This window comes from Opisthocomus hoazin, chromosome 1 (genome assembly GCF_030867145.1).
Source record: "Opisthocomus hoazin isolate bOpiHoa1 chromosome 1, bOpiHoa1.hap1, whole genome shotgun sequence".
In the NCBI taxonomy this organism is placed as follows: Eukaryota; Metazoa; Chordata; class Aves; order Opisthocomiformes; family Opisthocomidae; genus Opisthocomus; species Opisthocomus hoazin.
The window spans coordinates 149,843,051-149,857,865 of NC_134414.1; the positions used below are offsets into that span (position 1 = coordinate 149,843,051).

The 14,815-nt window shown below is 44.6% G+C and overlaps 1 protein-coding gene and 1 long non-coding RNA gene across 3 annotated transcripts in view; one reads left to right on the top strand and one right to left on the bottom strand.

Annotated features, from left to right (window-relative positions):
- LOC104336122 (alpha-2-macroglobulin) overlaps positions 1 to 8,981 on the bottom strand; it is a 41,967-nt gene extending 32,986 nt beyond the window's left edge. Inside the window, exons 1-5 of one of the 2 annotated variants that reach the window (XM_075441342.1) lie at positions 8,762 to 8,981; positions 3,592 to 3,775; positions 2,575 to 2,731; positions 1,962 to 2,014; positions 1,220 to 1,240 (exon numbers count right to left, since the gene is read on the bottom strand). In XM_075441342.1, the coding sequence (XP_075297457.1) occupies positions 1,220 to 1,240; positions 1,962 to 2,014; positions 2,575 to 2,731; positions 3,592 to 3,775; positions 8,762 to 8,850 (504 nt within the window). In that variant the 5' untranslated portion in view covers positions 8,851 to 8,981. The remainder of the gene's footprint in view (positions 1 to 1,219; positions 1,241 to 1,961; positions 2,015 to 2,574; positions 2,732 to 3,591; positions 3,776 to 8,761) is intronic. The other variant, XM_075441333.1, reaches the window with a different exon arrangement.
- Positions 8,211 to 14,570, top strand: LOC142363937 (uncharacterized). Its single transcript, XR_012766044.1, has 3 exons — positions 8,211 to 8,402; positions 11,728 to 11,760; positions 11,872 to 14,570. It is a non-coding gene; the product is annotated as an uncharacterized LOC142363937 (long non-coding RNA).
- Positions 14,571 to 14,815: the final 245 nt, after the last annotated feature.

The following is a 14,815-nucleotide window of genomic DNA, read 5'->3' on the forward strand; positions in this document are numbered from 1 at the left end:
CACCAGTCAGGGGGCAGAACAGGGGGCCTTCATCCCAAGCAGCACCCCGGGCGGAAGGCACAGTCAGTAAAACATATTCCATGGCTCTGGCGAAATCCTCTTCGTGGTCATGTTTCAACTCTGCTGAAAAGCTCACCACTTACTGTGAGGGACACCACCCCACTTCCTTGGAAGAGGAATTCAAGAATATCAAGAGTATCATCTCATTGCAAGGGAAGTGACCTACTCTACAACCCCATGGGAAAGCATCAGCAGAAGGTAGTTCTGAGATGCTCTCCTCCACCTACTATCCCACACCACACACTCTCTCACTCTTCTTTCTCAAAATATTCACAGCCTGCCAGTGGCCCACCAGCTCTGCAGCTCTGTTTGCTAAGGACAAGAGAGAGTGACAGTACTCTGATGGGAGGGTAGAAAAGAGGAGCATAGCCTGTTTCTGGCCCACCTTCTGCCTCCTCTGTTATGACAATGCCCCCAGCTCTAGAGAGAGAGAGTGCAGAATGGAGACAGCAACCCCAAGCAGCAAGGAGCAATGACAGGACTGACTACGTAGGACCATAATCACACTAACCAACTGAACTTCTGTGCACACTAATTTCATCACTGTTTGTGCTGCTATCATGGCTTCAGGGTCTGTAGCTGGGTCCTTCCCATCAGTTTTCCACTAGAAGATGTCCCAGATAATAATTGTAAATTCTGGTTTCTCAGCTGAAAAAGTTAGTACTGAACCTTTGACAGAAGCATCCTTCCTATTAACTTTTGTCTGTCACTAAAGTTCAACCATTTTAAAAAAAGAGACAAAAAAGGGCATGCTTGAGGAGACAGGGGACTTCTACTTACATAATTTTGCTTCTTTAGCTTTGCTAGTTTGTTTAATGCTGTTTGTGGTTTCAACCACAGTTGGCAGACAGAAAATCTTAGTTCTGCTTGGGAAGAGGAATAAGCCATTCTGATATGACCGTCAGGCAAGTAGAATTCTGTTCACAGCATGGCTTGCACTAGTTAACTATTTCGTCCTACATCACTTTCCTCAATCAAAGACCCATTCTTGGAACTTATTTTGATGGCCAGCTACCCAGCCTTCCTTTACACAAAGGAAGAAGGTCGCACGTCCATGTTTCTTCCCTTGCACCTCAGCCTGAAAACACCACTGCTGGAGACTACTACCCCTATGCCTGCACATTCTGCTGAAATAATAGACATTTAGTTATCCACTCACCTGAACATAGACAAACGGAAACTGTGGGGAAAGAACAAAGGAAAATCAGAGTTAGAAATATTAGTTACATATGGATGGAAGTACTTTCCAAATTTGGACTGAAGGGTAGAAGAACAACCTTCTAAGAAGTCCTTTGGGTTCTTCCTTTTCTGTGCTTGCTCTGTTTCCTTAGTTCTTGATGCTTAAGGGAATCTCTTCTATAGTATTTTAGAGCCTCAACTTTTTGTCTTACCACAGTATGAAAATGTGATGAAGTAAGAGTTTTCAAAGAGCATGTCTCCATGAGGAACTGACTGCCAAATAAGCTAAATGGTAGACTTACACTCCTGACCAGTTCCTTAAAACCATGTCCTCATCATGCTGCTCTCTCTGCCTCTGAGCATGTGGTTAGTGCCTCTAAGCACTGTCAGAAACATCTGCACGTCTGTCACTTTCCATGGAAACCTGTCCCATCCATTTTTTTAAATAGTAAGAACTCTGCCTGCATGCTTAGCCACATACATTCCTTTGTAAGTCTGGCTTTAAACACCTACATCCCTTTGAAAAAGGGGATCTGTTTTTCTTTTTCTTAAGAGACAGGTGGAGTGTGTCCTCGGACAGGATATAGAATAGGTCAAGGATGGTGTGAGTAAGAAAGGATCATATACTTTAAAGGCTGTCTTCAGTGGTTCTGGATGATGCCAGTAATGGTGTTAATTGGGAATTAAGCCTTCCGGTTAACAACAAAGAAGTATGGCTCTACCTTCTCATTCAGCGGGTAGAAGTCTTTGTCCAGAGAGACGATCCGAAACAGAACTGAAGGGTGTAACGGAAAAGAAGGAAATTCCACTGTTAAAATTGTAGCCATTACCGGGAAACGTCAGTGTTTCAATAATTTATAACTCAGATTCATTCCACGGATCAACAGGCTCTGAACTGAGATCTCTAAGTTACGGAAGCAATTACTTCAGGCTCTTTCTCTGGCAGATGGTGAGAGGCCGATAAATTTAGAAGGATAATCAGGTCTTGCCTGAACTGAATTGTCCCTTGGGAGTGCCTGTCCTGCTTTGTTGATTCAGGTGCAGCCAAGGGAGACTATGCTTTGAAGTCACCCCAGATTCGTGCCTCTAGTTGAGGAGAATGAATCTGAGCCTGTGCCTACATCTGGCTGAGATGCTGTGCCTGGAGGATGGAGAATAGGAATGGGCAAGGTACCACATGCCTTAGATCTCAGCTGACAGAAATAAGATTCACTGAATGCTTTAACTCCTCTCCATGAAGAAGTCTGAAAACTTTAATAAAAGTATGGGTCTCTGGGGAATGAAGCCCGTAAGGTTTTCTGTTGTCAGAGTCAACACCAGCCCAATTCCCTGTACCTGTCTGTCCGGGCTTGTAGATGGGTTTGTCTGTCTGGACGAAGACCAAGCTCTCAGGATTCTTGACCAGCACCGACTTGCGGCTCGTGAACTGCAGTGTTGCCCCCTTCAACATCACAGTGAGAAATGCCACTGATGTGCTATTGGATTTTGGAAGCTAAGGAAAATGAAGAGGATAACTGCTTTACTGATTCAGCACATTGCACCGAGCCTTCGAAGGACAGAGTATTAGCTAGGTCTGAAAGTTTCCTAAAGTGACATCAAAGACTCAGTGCTGGAAGCAAGAGAAAAACATGATTTTCTGACGCGAACTTGGAGGGCTTGTCTCCTCTGTCTCAAGAAAATTTTCTTTTTCCTTCAGGAATTGTTGCAATGATAGACCTCCATTTCCCTGAGTTTTCTCCATGCTGCTTCTTCCTCTCCTTACAATACTGGAAGTCTCTTCCCTTCCTTCATTTATATACTTTCCTTACAGAAACATTGAATCTGATTTTGTTCTATCCTATGATTTATCAAAATGGAAATCAATCCAGATTCATTATTTAGGGGGTGGGACTGGTTGCTTACATTACTGATCAACGAGCCTTCTGCAGTAAACAGTCGTGAATAAGCTCCAGAAGCAGACAAATGACCTCATGGACCTCACTGTCTTTAACCATTCCCCAGCTTCTACAGTTCTTATTCTACTTCCCTATTTTTCCTCTGAGGCTTACACCAATCAAACAAACATGGGGTGTGTTCTGTCAGTCAAAGTTCTAGGATGAAGGATCCCAAAAGAGTTGTCTAAGCCCTGCATGCACACAAATATCATGTGGGACACAGAATTTTATAATGGTGGAAAATTATTCCTCATAAGGCTGCCACAGTCAATTTTCCACATTAAATTCTTTTTTTTGTTTGGCTTAGCTTAGAATTCTCTGATTGCAATGTGTCTTTTTTCTCATTTCTGAACTCTTTAGATCTACTGCGTGACGTCAGTAAACACAAGGGACCAGCCCACGCAGATGAGATACTCACAGAGAAAGGGATGCAGGTGAACACGTCCTTCTCTGACACCACATCATCAATCAAGCTCCTGTTTTCCCCTTGATACTCGAGTGTGGCACTCAGCGTCACAGACTCATTCAGGTGGGTCAGCTGAACGCAGACTTTCTCAGGAGAATCCGTGTGTATCAGAAAGGGCAGCAGCACCATGTACTGCCTAGGAAGAGAGGGAAGCAAGAATCAGAAGGATCAGAAATGTGAAACAGTTTTAAGGCAACAGTACTGAGTGAAAGGAAATTAACAAATCAGCATGCCTAATCCATTACTACCCCTGTGAATTGCAGTGTACATACACATGAGCATTCATTTTATTTTGAGTTTATACATACCAAACTGCCTAACTAATTAGCCTAAAAGCAGGAAAATGCTTGCAGTGGAAGAAACAATTTCTATGCTAATGGAGAGTCCTTTACAAAGGGTGTTTTGTTCTGCTTCACAGTAGGGAGTAAGGATGGTGTGAAAAGTTCCAGGCTGTTAATTGATTTTTGTATATCCCACAATCTCCTATTGAGACTCAGAGGCATTAGCTAAAAAAAGGTTGAAAATTCAGTAGTTTTAGGGTTGAAAAAACCACCCACTTGTCTGGCTGCTCCTGTCTTTGCCTATCCAGGTTTCCAAATCCTTCTCATGCTGAGCAAAAATGTGAGTGCTTGCAGTTTGGGACCTTATTAAGATGAGAACACAAAGGATTTCAGAGAGTAGTGGTTTGTTGCAACACAAGTGTACTTGCATCTTCAAAAAGCTTTTTACAAAGGTCCCTCACAAAGGACCCCTAAACTAAGCTGCCATACAATAAAAGTGATAATTTTACTGATTTTTTATTAATAAATCAACTTATTAATCCTGGATTAATTGGTTAAAAGATAGGACACAAAGTGCAGGAACCGATGAAAATCTCCAGAGTCTGTGTTGGGACCCCTGTGGTTCATTACACTTCTAAATGATCTGGGAAACACAATTTTCTGATAATTGCCCAGGGTAAGAAAATTCTTAAAATTGACTTACATATTTGTGGAAAACTTTTGTCATATGGTGGGACTGCATAGCAGAAATGGCAAATGAACTGTTCATAAAGGGAAAACAATAAATAGAGGAAGAAAAAATTACACCAACAGTATATATACTATTGTGTATATGCTGTATCACTAAGTGGGCTACTACCACTTGGACACGAGCACTGTTGATCACTCTTGGAAAATTCTCATTCAGTGATAAGTAACAAATGGACTATAGGGAAGTGTTCTGAAAGGAACAGAGGACAAATCAGAACGCATCGTTTTGCTATTGTATAATTGCAAAGTACTTCCATATCTCACATATGATGTGTTGGTTTGCTCCCACTGAAAAAGTGGATTTAGCAGGAAAGGTTCAGTGAAAGATGGCAGAGGTGATCTGAAATCTGGAATGATTTCCATAGGAGAAGACACTACATAGATTAGGACTCTTCAGCCTGGAAAAAGGCTTGACAGAAAGCTATAAAGTCACGATGTGCACGACAGACAGTATGGTTTGTTCATCACCTGTGATGACGCATGTACTAAACCACACCAGGTGAAAATATTAAGCAGATGGCTTAGAAAAAATAGAAGGAAGCAGAAACTTTGTCACTAATGTACAAAATTAAAATGAGGAACTTCATACTACCAGATGCTGTAAAGTCCAAATGTTCAATTCTGGTATGGTCAGCTTGTGGCTCTTGAGCCTTCTGGTGCTCTCAAGCAGACCAAGAAGGGCACAACCACCCAGGCTGCATCAGGTGACAGACAGCAGTCAACTGTCCTTCCCTGGATGAGGAACAAAATAAGCCAGCAGCAGCCACTGAGTTGGATAATCAGGGCCTTACCTGCGTGTCCAGCCACATGCAGGCCCTTAAAAGAAGCTGTCACTCCCCACCTGCCAGTAACTCCCCAAGGCATATGGTATCTGCCTCATGGCACCAGCCACATAAAATTTTCTATGAGGCTCATAAGGGCATGAAGATCAGCTGCTCCCGATATGAAGGTTATAAAAAATGTCCTGGGTAAATCAGTTGCCCAGAAATGGCTAGAAAACGTAGTAGCACATGTGTAATCCCTGCTGCAATAAGACCTTGAACCTCTGACAGAAGCTCCATGAGGCTATAGCCGATGGGAAACTCATTTCCACAGTACTTGCCTTGCTCCTCTACTCTGTCCCTCAGCACCTACAACTGGCCACCAACACAGGCAGAATGCAGAGCTAATGGTCTGAGGCTGGACCATTTTTACAGACCTGGTATTCCTTTATCCCTGTGCATATTCAAGCTATCCCGATGCAGCAGCAGGAGGTTCTGGTGGCAATTCAATCTGCAGGGTGTATTAACCACTGTGTGCATAGGAGGAAACCTAAAGCCACTGTGGAGGTGGTGGGACCCAGGCAGTACCTCCATTTCCCTCAACACCAGGCAACGGGATAAAGCATGACGAGGAGCCAGCCGGTAACTCCGGCCAGCGCGTGCTGCTGCAGAAGCAGTGAAAGAAGTGAGCTCCAGCCACCCAGGGAGTGACTCGCAGCTTGTGACTGCTTGCTCCAGCGCTCCCCTTCCTCCACAGCCTTCTCACCACGGCGTCGCCCCGTGTCTGCTTCCCCTCACGCTATTTCCCCTGTCCCCATCAGTGGCACTGGCTGTAACCTCCAGCCTGCTGAAGGGACAGCGTGACCTAGTTCGCGGGGAATTTGGCATCATTTCTCTTCCTGTTCACTGTTCTGCTGAAGTTTTGGCCAATGTGCAGAACTTCCCCCTACACCGGCTTCCCTGCCTTTGAAACAAGGATAAGAAATACACTGTTTATAGACCTCCATTTAGCTGTTTTGGGATGTGCTGGCGAAAAGAGCTAGATGAATTAAAGTACTAAGAGGCTTTAAATAACTTGGGTCACAACATCCATGTATAGACTTTCCAGGACAAAAAGCATCTGGGCTGCCAAAAGAGACCTCAGCAGCTTCCCTGCATGCAACGAACTGTTCTGAAAACAGATGCAGTGACTCCAGCAGAAGCAGGCCACAAAGGAGGGATAGCAGAAAGTGGCTGAGGCAAAAACAGTGAGTTTGTCTCTATATAGAAGGTAATACTCTAGCTTAAGATGGACTACCATCTGTGTATTGACTCTTGGCTACTTCCTGGAACAAACACTCAACCAAAGAAGTCAGTGAATTTCATCAGCTCCATCAGTCCAAACCCACACCTGCCAATTCATGTGCCATCACGACCCTGCATTCTGGCTCTATGCAGTGTATCCCCAAGCATGTACACCGCATTATAAAGTAGTTGGTGTACACAACCACCTACCAGAATAGGAGAATGATACCTCCTGTTGAATTCTTCCAGAAAAGATCCAGAGCAAGGAAAAAAAATCTTGCTGTCTGTATGTTACAGAATCATAACATTTTTGGTTGCAAGGAATCCCTGGATGTCTCAAGCCCACCTTCTCTCCTGGAACTGGACTGTTGCAAAGGAATCCATAGATGGAGATTCCATCAGCTCTCTGGATCACCTGTTCCAGTGCTGCACTAACTTGGTGAACAAGTTTTATTCTAATATATAGTCTGAACCTTAATTGTGTCTCCTGTGCAGCCAGCTGCATCTGAAACAGAAACGGCAGCAACTGCTGCCGCTCAAAGAAGCTATTGCCCTACCCCGGCCAGCCACAGGAAGCAAGCTTTGGTTGGAAGCTTCATTTTCCCCTCAGCTCAAAGGCGGCTTCCCTTCTGTGTTATACACAGCACCTGATCTACCCTGCAACACTTAAAACAACACCACTACCCTTGCACCTGCCTAGCAATTCACTGCTCAGACTCCACTGCCTCCCTGCTCCCCAGCTGTTTACTGGGCTCCTGTCTTCATTCTGTGGATCCCAGCTACACCCCTCTCTCCCCAACTCTCTCAGCCCTTCCTTCTTCTCCACTCCTCAAATGGTGCTCAAGTCAGCGATGAAGCACAGCATGTTGCTCACAGGAGCAGTATGGATTTGCTCCCTTTCCCCCTGATCTTGGGCAGGGATGAATTAAGATTACTTGATCTCAATTATTTAGTTACATCAGCTTACTGTAGGGAGACTAGAGAGCTCAGCCTGACCCCAGAGCAGACTTGGCTGGCTCATCTGCCCCAGAAGAACCCAGACAGGACAGATTCATGGGAGGTTGACGGTGCAGTGTGAGTCAAGGGTCCTTCAGTCTGAGCCAGTCACCAGTTCACCTCAGACCACGCAGTAAGCGGCAGCAGCAGCACTGCACCTTCTGCTGCAGCTACTACCACTACTGCAGTGCTCATGTGCATGAAATCTCTGTAGCAAGCATGATGAGACCCGCAGTGGTGAACACCGCGCTTCTGCCAGCACAGCAAGAGGCACAGTGTGCGACAGCAGCTGGGGTCTGAGGAGGGAGGCTGCTCCCATCCAGACTAGAGGCTCTGGAGCAATCCTCTCTGGTAGGCAACGCTGGGGCGGGGAAGCCAGCCTCCAGTCTGCCCGTGCCATCCTGGGCTGCCCCTTTCCTTGGAGCCCTTGGCAGAGTGGGTGCTGCAGCCATGCTGCTGGTCTGCGGAGCCCTGGGGTGCGTGCCCCAGGGGAGGGTGCCAGCGCCAGGCTCCACACCAGAGGAAGAGAATCTAGGTCACAGATCCTCTTTGGGAACAAGCACATCTGATGCTGCCAAGGGAAACAAACTGGCTTGAAAGAAATAAGAGAAAGGGGAGAAAACGGGCTTGAAAGCAACAGGAGAATGGGGAGAAATAATTCAGCAATTCAAACAAGGATACTACCAGAAAGGTAAGTACGCAGATTCTGCCATCGTGCCTGCAAAACCCCAGGCACCTGAGCTTTCTAGGCAGGTATGTACTTAGGGAAAGATGTTGTGAGGATCCAGGGCTGGACTAGGAGGCAGCTGAAGGGCAGGAGTGTGGGCATTGGCAGAGCTGGGGGGGTGTCCAGGGCTGGACAACCAGGGCGTTGCAGAGTGGGAGTGGGGAGCACTGGCAGAGCTGTGGAGGAAGCTCAGGGCTTGGCTACTTGTGGGATGCAGGGCAGGAGTGGAAGAAGCTGGTACAGCCCTTAGATATAAAGGAAGAAAACTGAAGGCAAAAAAGGAGCAGTAAGACCTCCCTCCCCCCTCCACATGTGTAGCTTACGGTTCTGTGGTGGGAGAGGTGTTTCCAGGAAGGAAGAAGAGGAGAAGGAGGAAGATGTTTGGTTTGCTGGGCAGCCCGTCCTTCCCCATGGTGCAGAGCAGGTCGTGGTGAGTCAAGCAGATGCCTGGTCTGGTCTGGTGCTGCTGTTTTCCCGCACCTTATAATTCTCCTCCACTCTCTGCTGGGTCAGCCTCTTTATAACTGCTCTCTGCAAACAGCCCAGGGGCTGGAGGAGATAAGGGCTGGGGGCCAGGGCCCATCCGGAAATGGGGAGAGGCGGTCAGGAGGAGCTGGAACAGAGGGACAGCATTTGGCCAGAGACTTTCCAAGTGGGGGAAGGGTTATTGGATAGTGCTTATATTAGAAATGTTTGAATGATTCATACCCTGCTTTCCTTAACCCATCATAAATCCACAGTGTTGGGGAAATGAACTATGTTCAACACAGGGTAATATTTCCTGTGGGCAGCACGCAATCACAGCACTCTGATGTGGGGTACTGTGATCTTTTGAAGCCACAAACCAGGTTTATAGGTATTTTAAGAACAAAAGGAAACCCACAGACAGAAACATTGCTCATATTATGTCAACAGAATACTTCAGTAGTGTGCTGACACAGTTGCTGACAGAGCTACTGTGTGGGGTACTGGTCTAGATATGGAAATAAGTTCTGTTCGCACTGTGAATATGCACAAATATTACACAATGCCATTGGGAGACATCCTTGCCTCCCCAGCATGGTGATCATCTTCTGTCATTCAGTGTCACCTGGAGCACAGATGTTCCAGGTGTTCCAGGTGGCTCCTCTTTCCCTTTGCCAGATTCACATCTGTGCTGCTGTGAGTCACATTTGCAACAAAAGTCAGTCATAAATAGTGCTGCTCACTTGACTTGGTCTTCTGCAAACCTCTGGTTCTAGCAGCTTATCCAGAAGTTGAACCTAGTAAGAAAAACAGTTTGCTAAATGCCAGCAGATCATTGAACAGAACTGTTCAGCGCAAACTACAAGCACTCCCTGAGACGCCTGTCTAGGTGGGGTGTTTGCACCAGTCCACAGAAAACTGCAAATTTGCAGCTGGAGGGCTGTCAGTATGCCCGCCAGTGCCTGTGCAGTGAGAGGATTCGGTAACGCGCTTTATAGAGATTCAAGATCCCTGTGAAGATTTCTGTTGTGTATGAATAACCCAGCAGAGAAAATTGCTTCAGCGCAAGCCACCTTGAATGCGTCTGTGTGGAGGCACATCAATGGCAGAGGTTCTCTGTTCTGTGCAAGAGAGCTTATTAAACCACAACAGCACAGGCAGCCCTATTTGCTCTTTGCCTGAAGACTGAGCTTTGAAAAAGAATGACTGTTAAGACTGAATGTTAGCTATACAGTGTGTCTTGACTCTGATGTAGTAGCCAGAAAACCGCAGGGAAGAGTGGTGCAAAGGACCAGGAGAAATGTCTGGGGATGAAAGGAAGTCTAAGAATGGTGTTCAAAAATCAGGCACAGTCTCCCATGGAATAAAATTTAACAGCTTTTAAAAACCACAGTTTTTAGTTAGGAAGTTAGGAAAACAGTCAGGAGGCAGCCAGTATCTGCTGGGGGGAAGTGTTATATAAATGTCATATGGAGAAGGAATGAACACATACTCACACAAACCAAGAGATTTAGCAGATTATCAGTCAGAGATGGAAATACTGATAAAAAAGTGGTTGTGTAACTACCAAGTAATAAAAACCATACAGATCATTCTCCAGAAATGCCCCCTATCATCTGTCCTCTCACTCCCATCTTCTTCAGTAAATAACTCATGCAAAATACCAGTGTTCAAAGCAATAGTGTCCTGGGCATTTGCTGGAAAACATGACTCATCCCAAGCTGCCTGTTGTCATCCAGGCTGCTGCAAACTAAAACCAGAAAGAAGTCTTAACAAACACATGCAAAGTGTGCTTTGAAGATGAGCATGTAAAACTAAAATTCATAGATCTACGGGGCCATCAAACTCAGCGATTCAACGGAGATTCTATTCACTATTGTCTTCTTCCTTCTACTAACCAATTTACTGTCCACAAGCTATAGAACACCTGCTTCTCAGTCCCCCAGGAACCGCTTACCAGCTCTCTGACACCCTAATGCCCACTTTGCTCCCTAAGGGCTAACGGCCCTTCAGCTCAGGCTGTTGGTGCTTCAGCTTCTTCCTCTCTCACAAAGCCCAGAACAAGTGGTCTGAACTTGTACTCAGCTTGAAGGCTTTTAGGTGCTTTTTCAGACCTGAAAGAGAGATTGTGTGTCTGAAAGACTGGCTACATCTTCCAACAAGGCTAGCTGGTCTAATAAAAATATAATTGCTGAAAAAGGCATGCAACATCTTTGCCTTACAAGGTGATGGCTTCAGTGAAATGGCAGCCATGATTTTAACCACAGGAAAGATATTTCTTCTTATGATAATGCTTCATACATGTCTGAGGTCACTGCACACCTGGCAGATGAAGAGACAAACTGTACAATCTGATACCTTCAGTGACTAGTCCCCACATTAAGCTGGTATAAAACCTAAGTGAATGATTGTACCTAACTGTTGATCACAAAGAATTTAAATTAAGCCACATCGCAGTAAATGGTTGATATTGCTGAAGTGCCTACATCTCATTTCTTATAATCCTCCAAGCAGAGTGGATTTCTACCCTAAACGATAGCAATTAATTTTGGTTCATCCTGCTTGAAAATGAATAATTACATATGTTTACTCTGACTTTGAAAGGCAGCACATCTTTTGGCTGTTCCATAGAAGGTGTTTGAAACTTATTTATTTCTAATGCAAAATTAAAACTGTAACATTATTCTAAAATTTTATTTTGTTCCGAAGAACACTTGGGAAAATTAGCTTAATTCTAGATTAACTGTAACCTCTAAAGAGGTGATGAACTTCAAGTCACAGTGATGAAAGTTACACATGCTGATGCACTGGATTTCCTTTCCAGGTATTATCGTATTGAAATGGAGCAAGACACCAGGTCAGTCAGAAATGGATGCCATGGGAGTACTTCTACTTTGCCTGAAAGTGTCATTATGCCTATTTCTTTATTTTCTTGAAGATTTAATTCTCCACTGTATTTCCTTTGCAGGTTCCTTTCCACCAGCAGTTTAAAATATATCCTTCTGAGTTGAACTGACTGACACAAAAGATGAAATTAATATGGGCTATCATAAATATTGATAAATTCCAATCACAGCAAAGCTTATTCTGCAAAGTTTCCTATAAAGTCTTCACTACATTGCCTGGCAAAGATGACAGAAAAATGTGGTGTCCTACTCCTCCAAGTTTATAACCATTATAGAAAACATATTTCCCCATGACAAGACAGCAAGGTGCTGAACTGTGCTGTTTTAATCACCTTAACCCAATTCTGGTCTATTTTACTCTGACTTCTTTTCAGTTTCTGTTGAGCTTTGTAGACGACTACCGATAGTCCAATAACAGGATGAGGGGTAACGGTTTTAAACTAAAACAGGGTAGGTTTAGGCTAGATATAAAGAAGAAATTCTTTACAATGAGGGTGGTGAAACACTGGAACGGGTTGCCCAGAGAGGTAGTGGAGGCCCCATCCCTGGAAACATTCAAGACCAGGTTGGACAGGGCTCTGAGCAACCTGATCTAGTTAGCGGTGTCCCTGCTCGCTGCGGGGGGGTTGGACTAGATGACCTCTAGGGGTCCCTTCCGACCCAAAACTTTCTATGATTCTAGGATTCTATGAATAACAGAGTGCTCACTGGTCACTGCAATTGCAGGAAGGTGTCTGTGGTCTTAAGCAATTTTGGAACCACTGTCACCAAAGGTAAATAATCCCAAGGAAGACACCTGCTTCTTTACTATGTTCATGTTCTGCCTCCTCAAGGACTGTAGCACAATGCTCAGCCCTCAAAGCCAAACCATAGCAGTAAACTGAAATTTGGCTTTCAAGAAGAGGCATATGTTAAAAGAAAAAGCTGAGGAAACAGTTCTTGGCAACACTGGTATCATGCCTAAAGTGGTCCATGCACTTTCACGTACATAAGAACTGCTGGTGAAACCAGCAGCTTTGACAAAGAAATGTCTGTCTTCTGTACCTACATCAGCTTTGCATGGGGAAAGGTGAGAAAACAGCCACTGTAAAACCTGAGACTTATATTAACAGCTCCGGTTAACAAGATTGTGTTGACTGTTCAGCTAAAGGTTGAAAAAAATTGTTCAGAAAAAAAAAAAAAGAAAAGAGTATTTCTATTTTAAAGGAATTCCAAATAATGATATTGGTTCCCCCAGTGTATGTAAAGCAAAGAAACCCAAAGCAATTTAGTTCAAACGACAAAAAAGAATTACAAGAGAAAGTACTAGTTTAAATGAACAGGAGTAACAGCAATACCCAAAGAGAAAAAAGGGTTTACCATTGTGTGAGAGACAAAATACTTCACAGGCCACAGTGAAGAGAAGGTCCTCTATCAGAAAACCTCAGACAGCATGAACATTCTACAAGTTGCAACATGCAGATAAAGGAAGACACGCAATGAAATGAAACACCATAAAAAGGTTTCATCAGCTAAACTTCAAATTAAACTGAAAATATCAGAGCGAATAAAGATTGTCCACTTTCGTGGCCTGTTGAACACCTTAACCTGAGAGCAGGGTCTGTTGGCAGATTAATTGCCTTTCCCAGGCACGGACAGCTGCGTTGCCAAATATAACTCATATTTCTGTGGTGTCATATGAACAGATGAGTAAATTCAGGCATGGCAAAGACATCAATGAATTACTTTCATTTGAATGCACTTTGTAGATTAAATTGCAAACCGTATCAGTAGCTGGGTTTTATAAACAGTCCTGTGATGATATTTTGTGTTATGCAAGGCTAGCCCATTTGTAGGATAAGCCCTATACAAAGCAGGGTTTATCCAGCTTTCCCACCTATACTGTAACAAACGTCACCTCTGTGTACAAACTTTGTCTTGCCTTAAAAGAGACCTATACTGTATGTTGCAAAAAAGCCTGCAGGCAAGGTTGTTAACCCTCCGGCATGAGAAATCTGCAGTGCGTCTGTCTGATACTTCTAGTGCACAGTACACACAGAGTAGGATCATTTGTTGAAATCCCACTATTAAATCCATTGAAGGTAATTAGTGAATGATATCTAATAATTTTAAAATATGTAAGGAAGAAACTAGCTGTCTGCATGTCCACAGATATGTTTTGGATATTATAGAGAAATGAAGATAATCCCTGATGTAGTGAAGAATGGAAAGTTATTTTCATGTATGCATTTGTATTACTCTGACTATTGCCTAGGAAGAGGAGAGAAAAAGCCAAAACATTTACAAATGTGTCTGCAAAAAGCACTTGGGACAATTAACTATACTCTTTTTGAGTCTCTTTGACTCCTCTTTTCAGATAAAACTTTACCATATAAAAACAGATACAAAATCCATATAGACTTTGTGTTTATCTTTAGCTGTGATGCTATTACCTGGGCTCCCTCTCTCCTCAGATGAGGCATCTCATGAAGGTCCTTCAGCTGGTCCCGAGGCTGACGTTCAAGGCAGGTGGAATGAAGCTGGGACCAGGCTATTCTCAGAGGTGCACAGTGGCAGGAGCAGAGACAATGGGCCAAGCTGCGTACAGAGAAACGCTGAGCAGACGTGAGGAAAAAATGCTTCCCCTGAGGGCAATGCAACAACAGAACGGGTGCCCAGAGGTGCCATAGGGTAGCCATCCCAGAGACCATCCAAATTCACAGCACAAGGCCATGAGCAGGACCGTACTTACATGGCATAGGCATAGGCATCATGGATTTGATGTTCCTTCAGCTACAAGAAAGTGCAGCCCGAATCATTGCCCTTCTCTGAATGGCTTTGCTAGCAGAAGGCAGCAGAGGGCTGTGCCAATGCCACCTGCCAGACGGACCATGCCGTGCCTGCCCGGTGCAACGTGCACCGGCTGTGGTGTCTGTGCAAGGGGGCTCTGGCCACGCCAGGGGGGACCTGGCCTTGCACCACGGGGGCCTCAGCCCAGAGCTTGCCAGCTCAGCTGGCGCAGGAGAG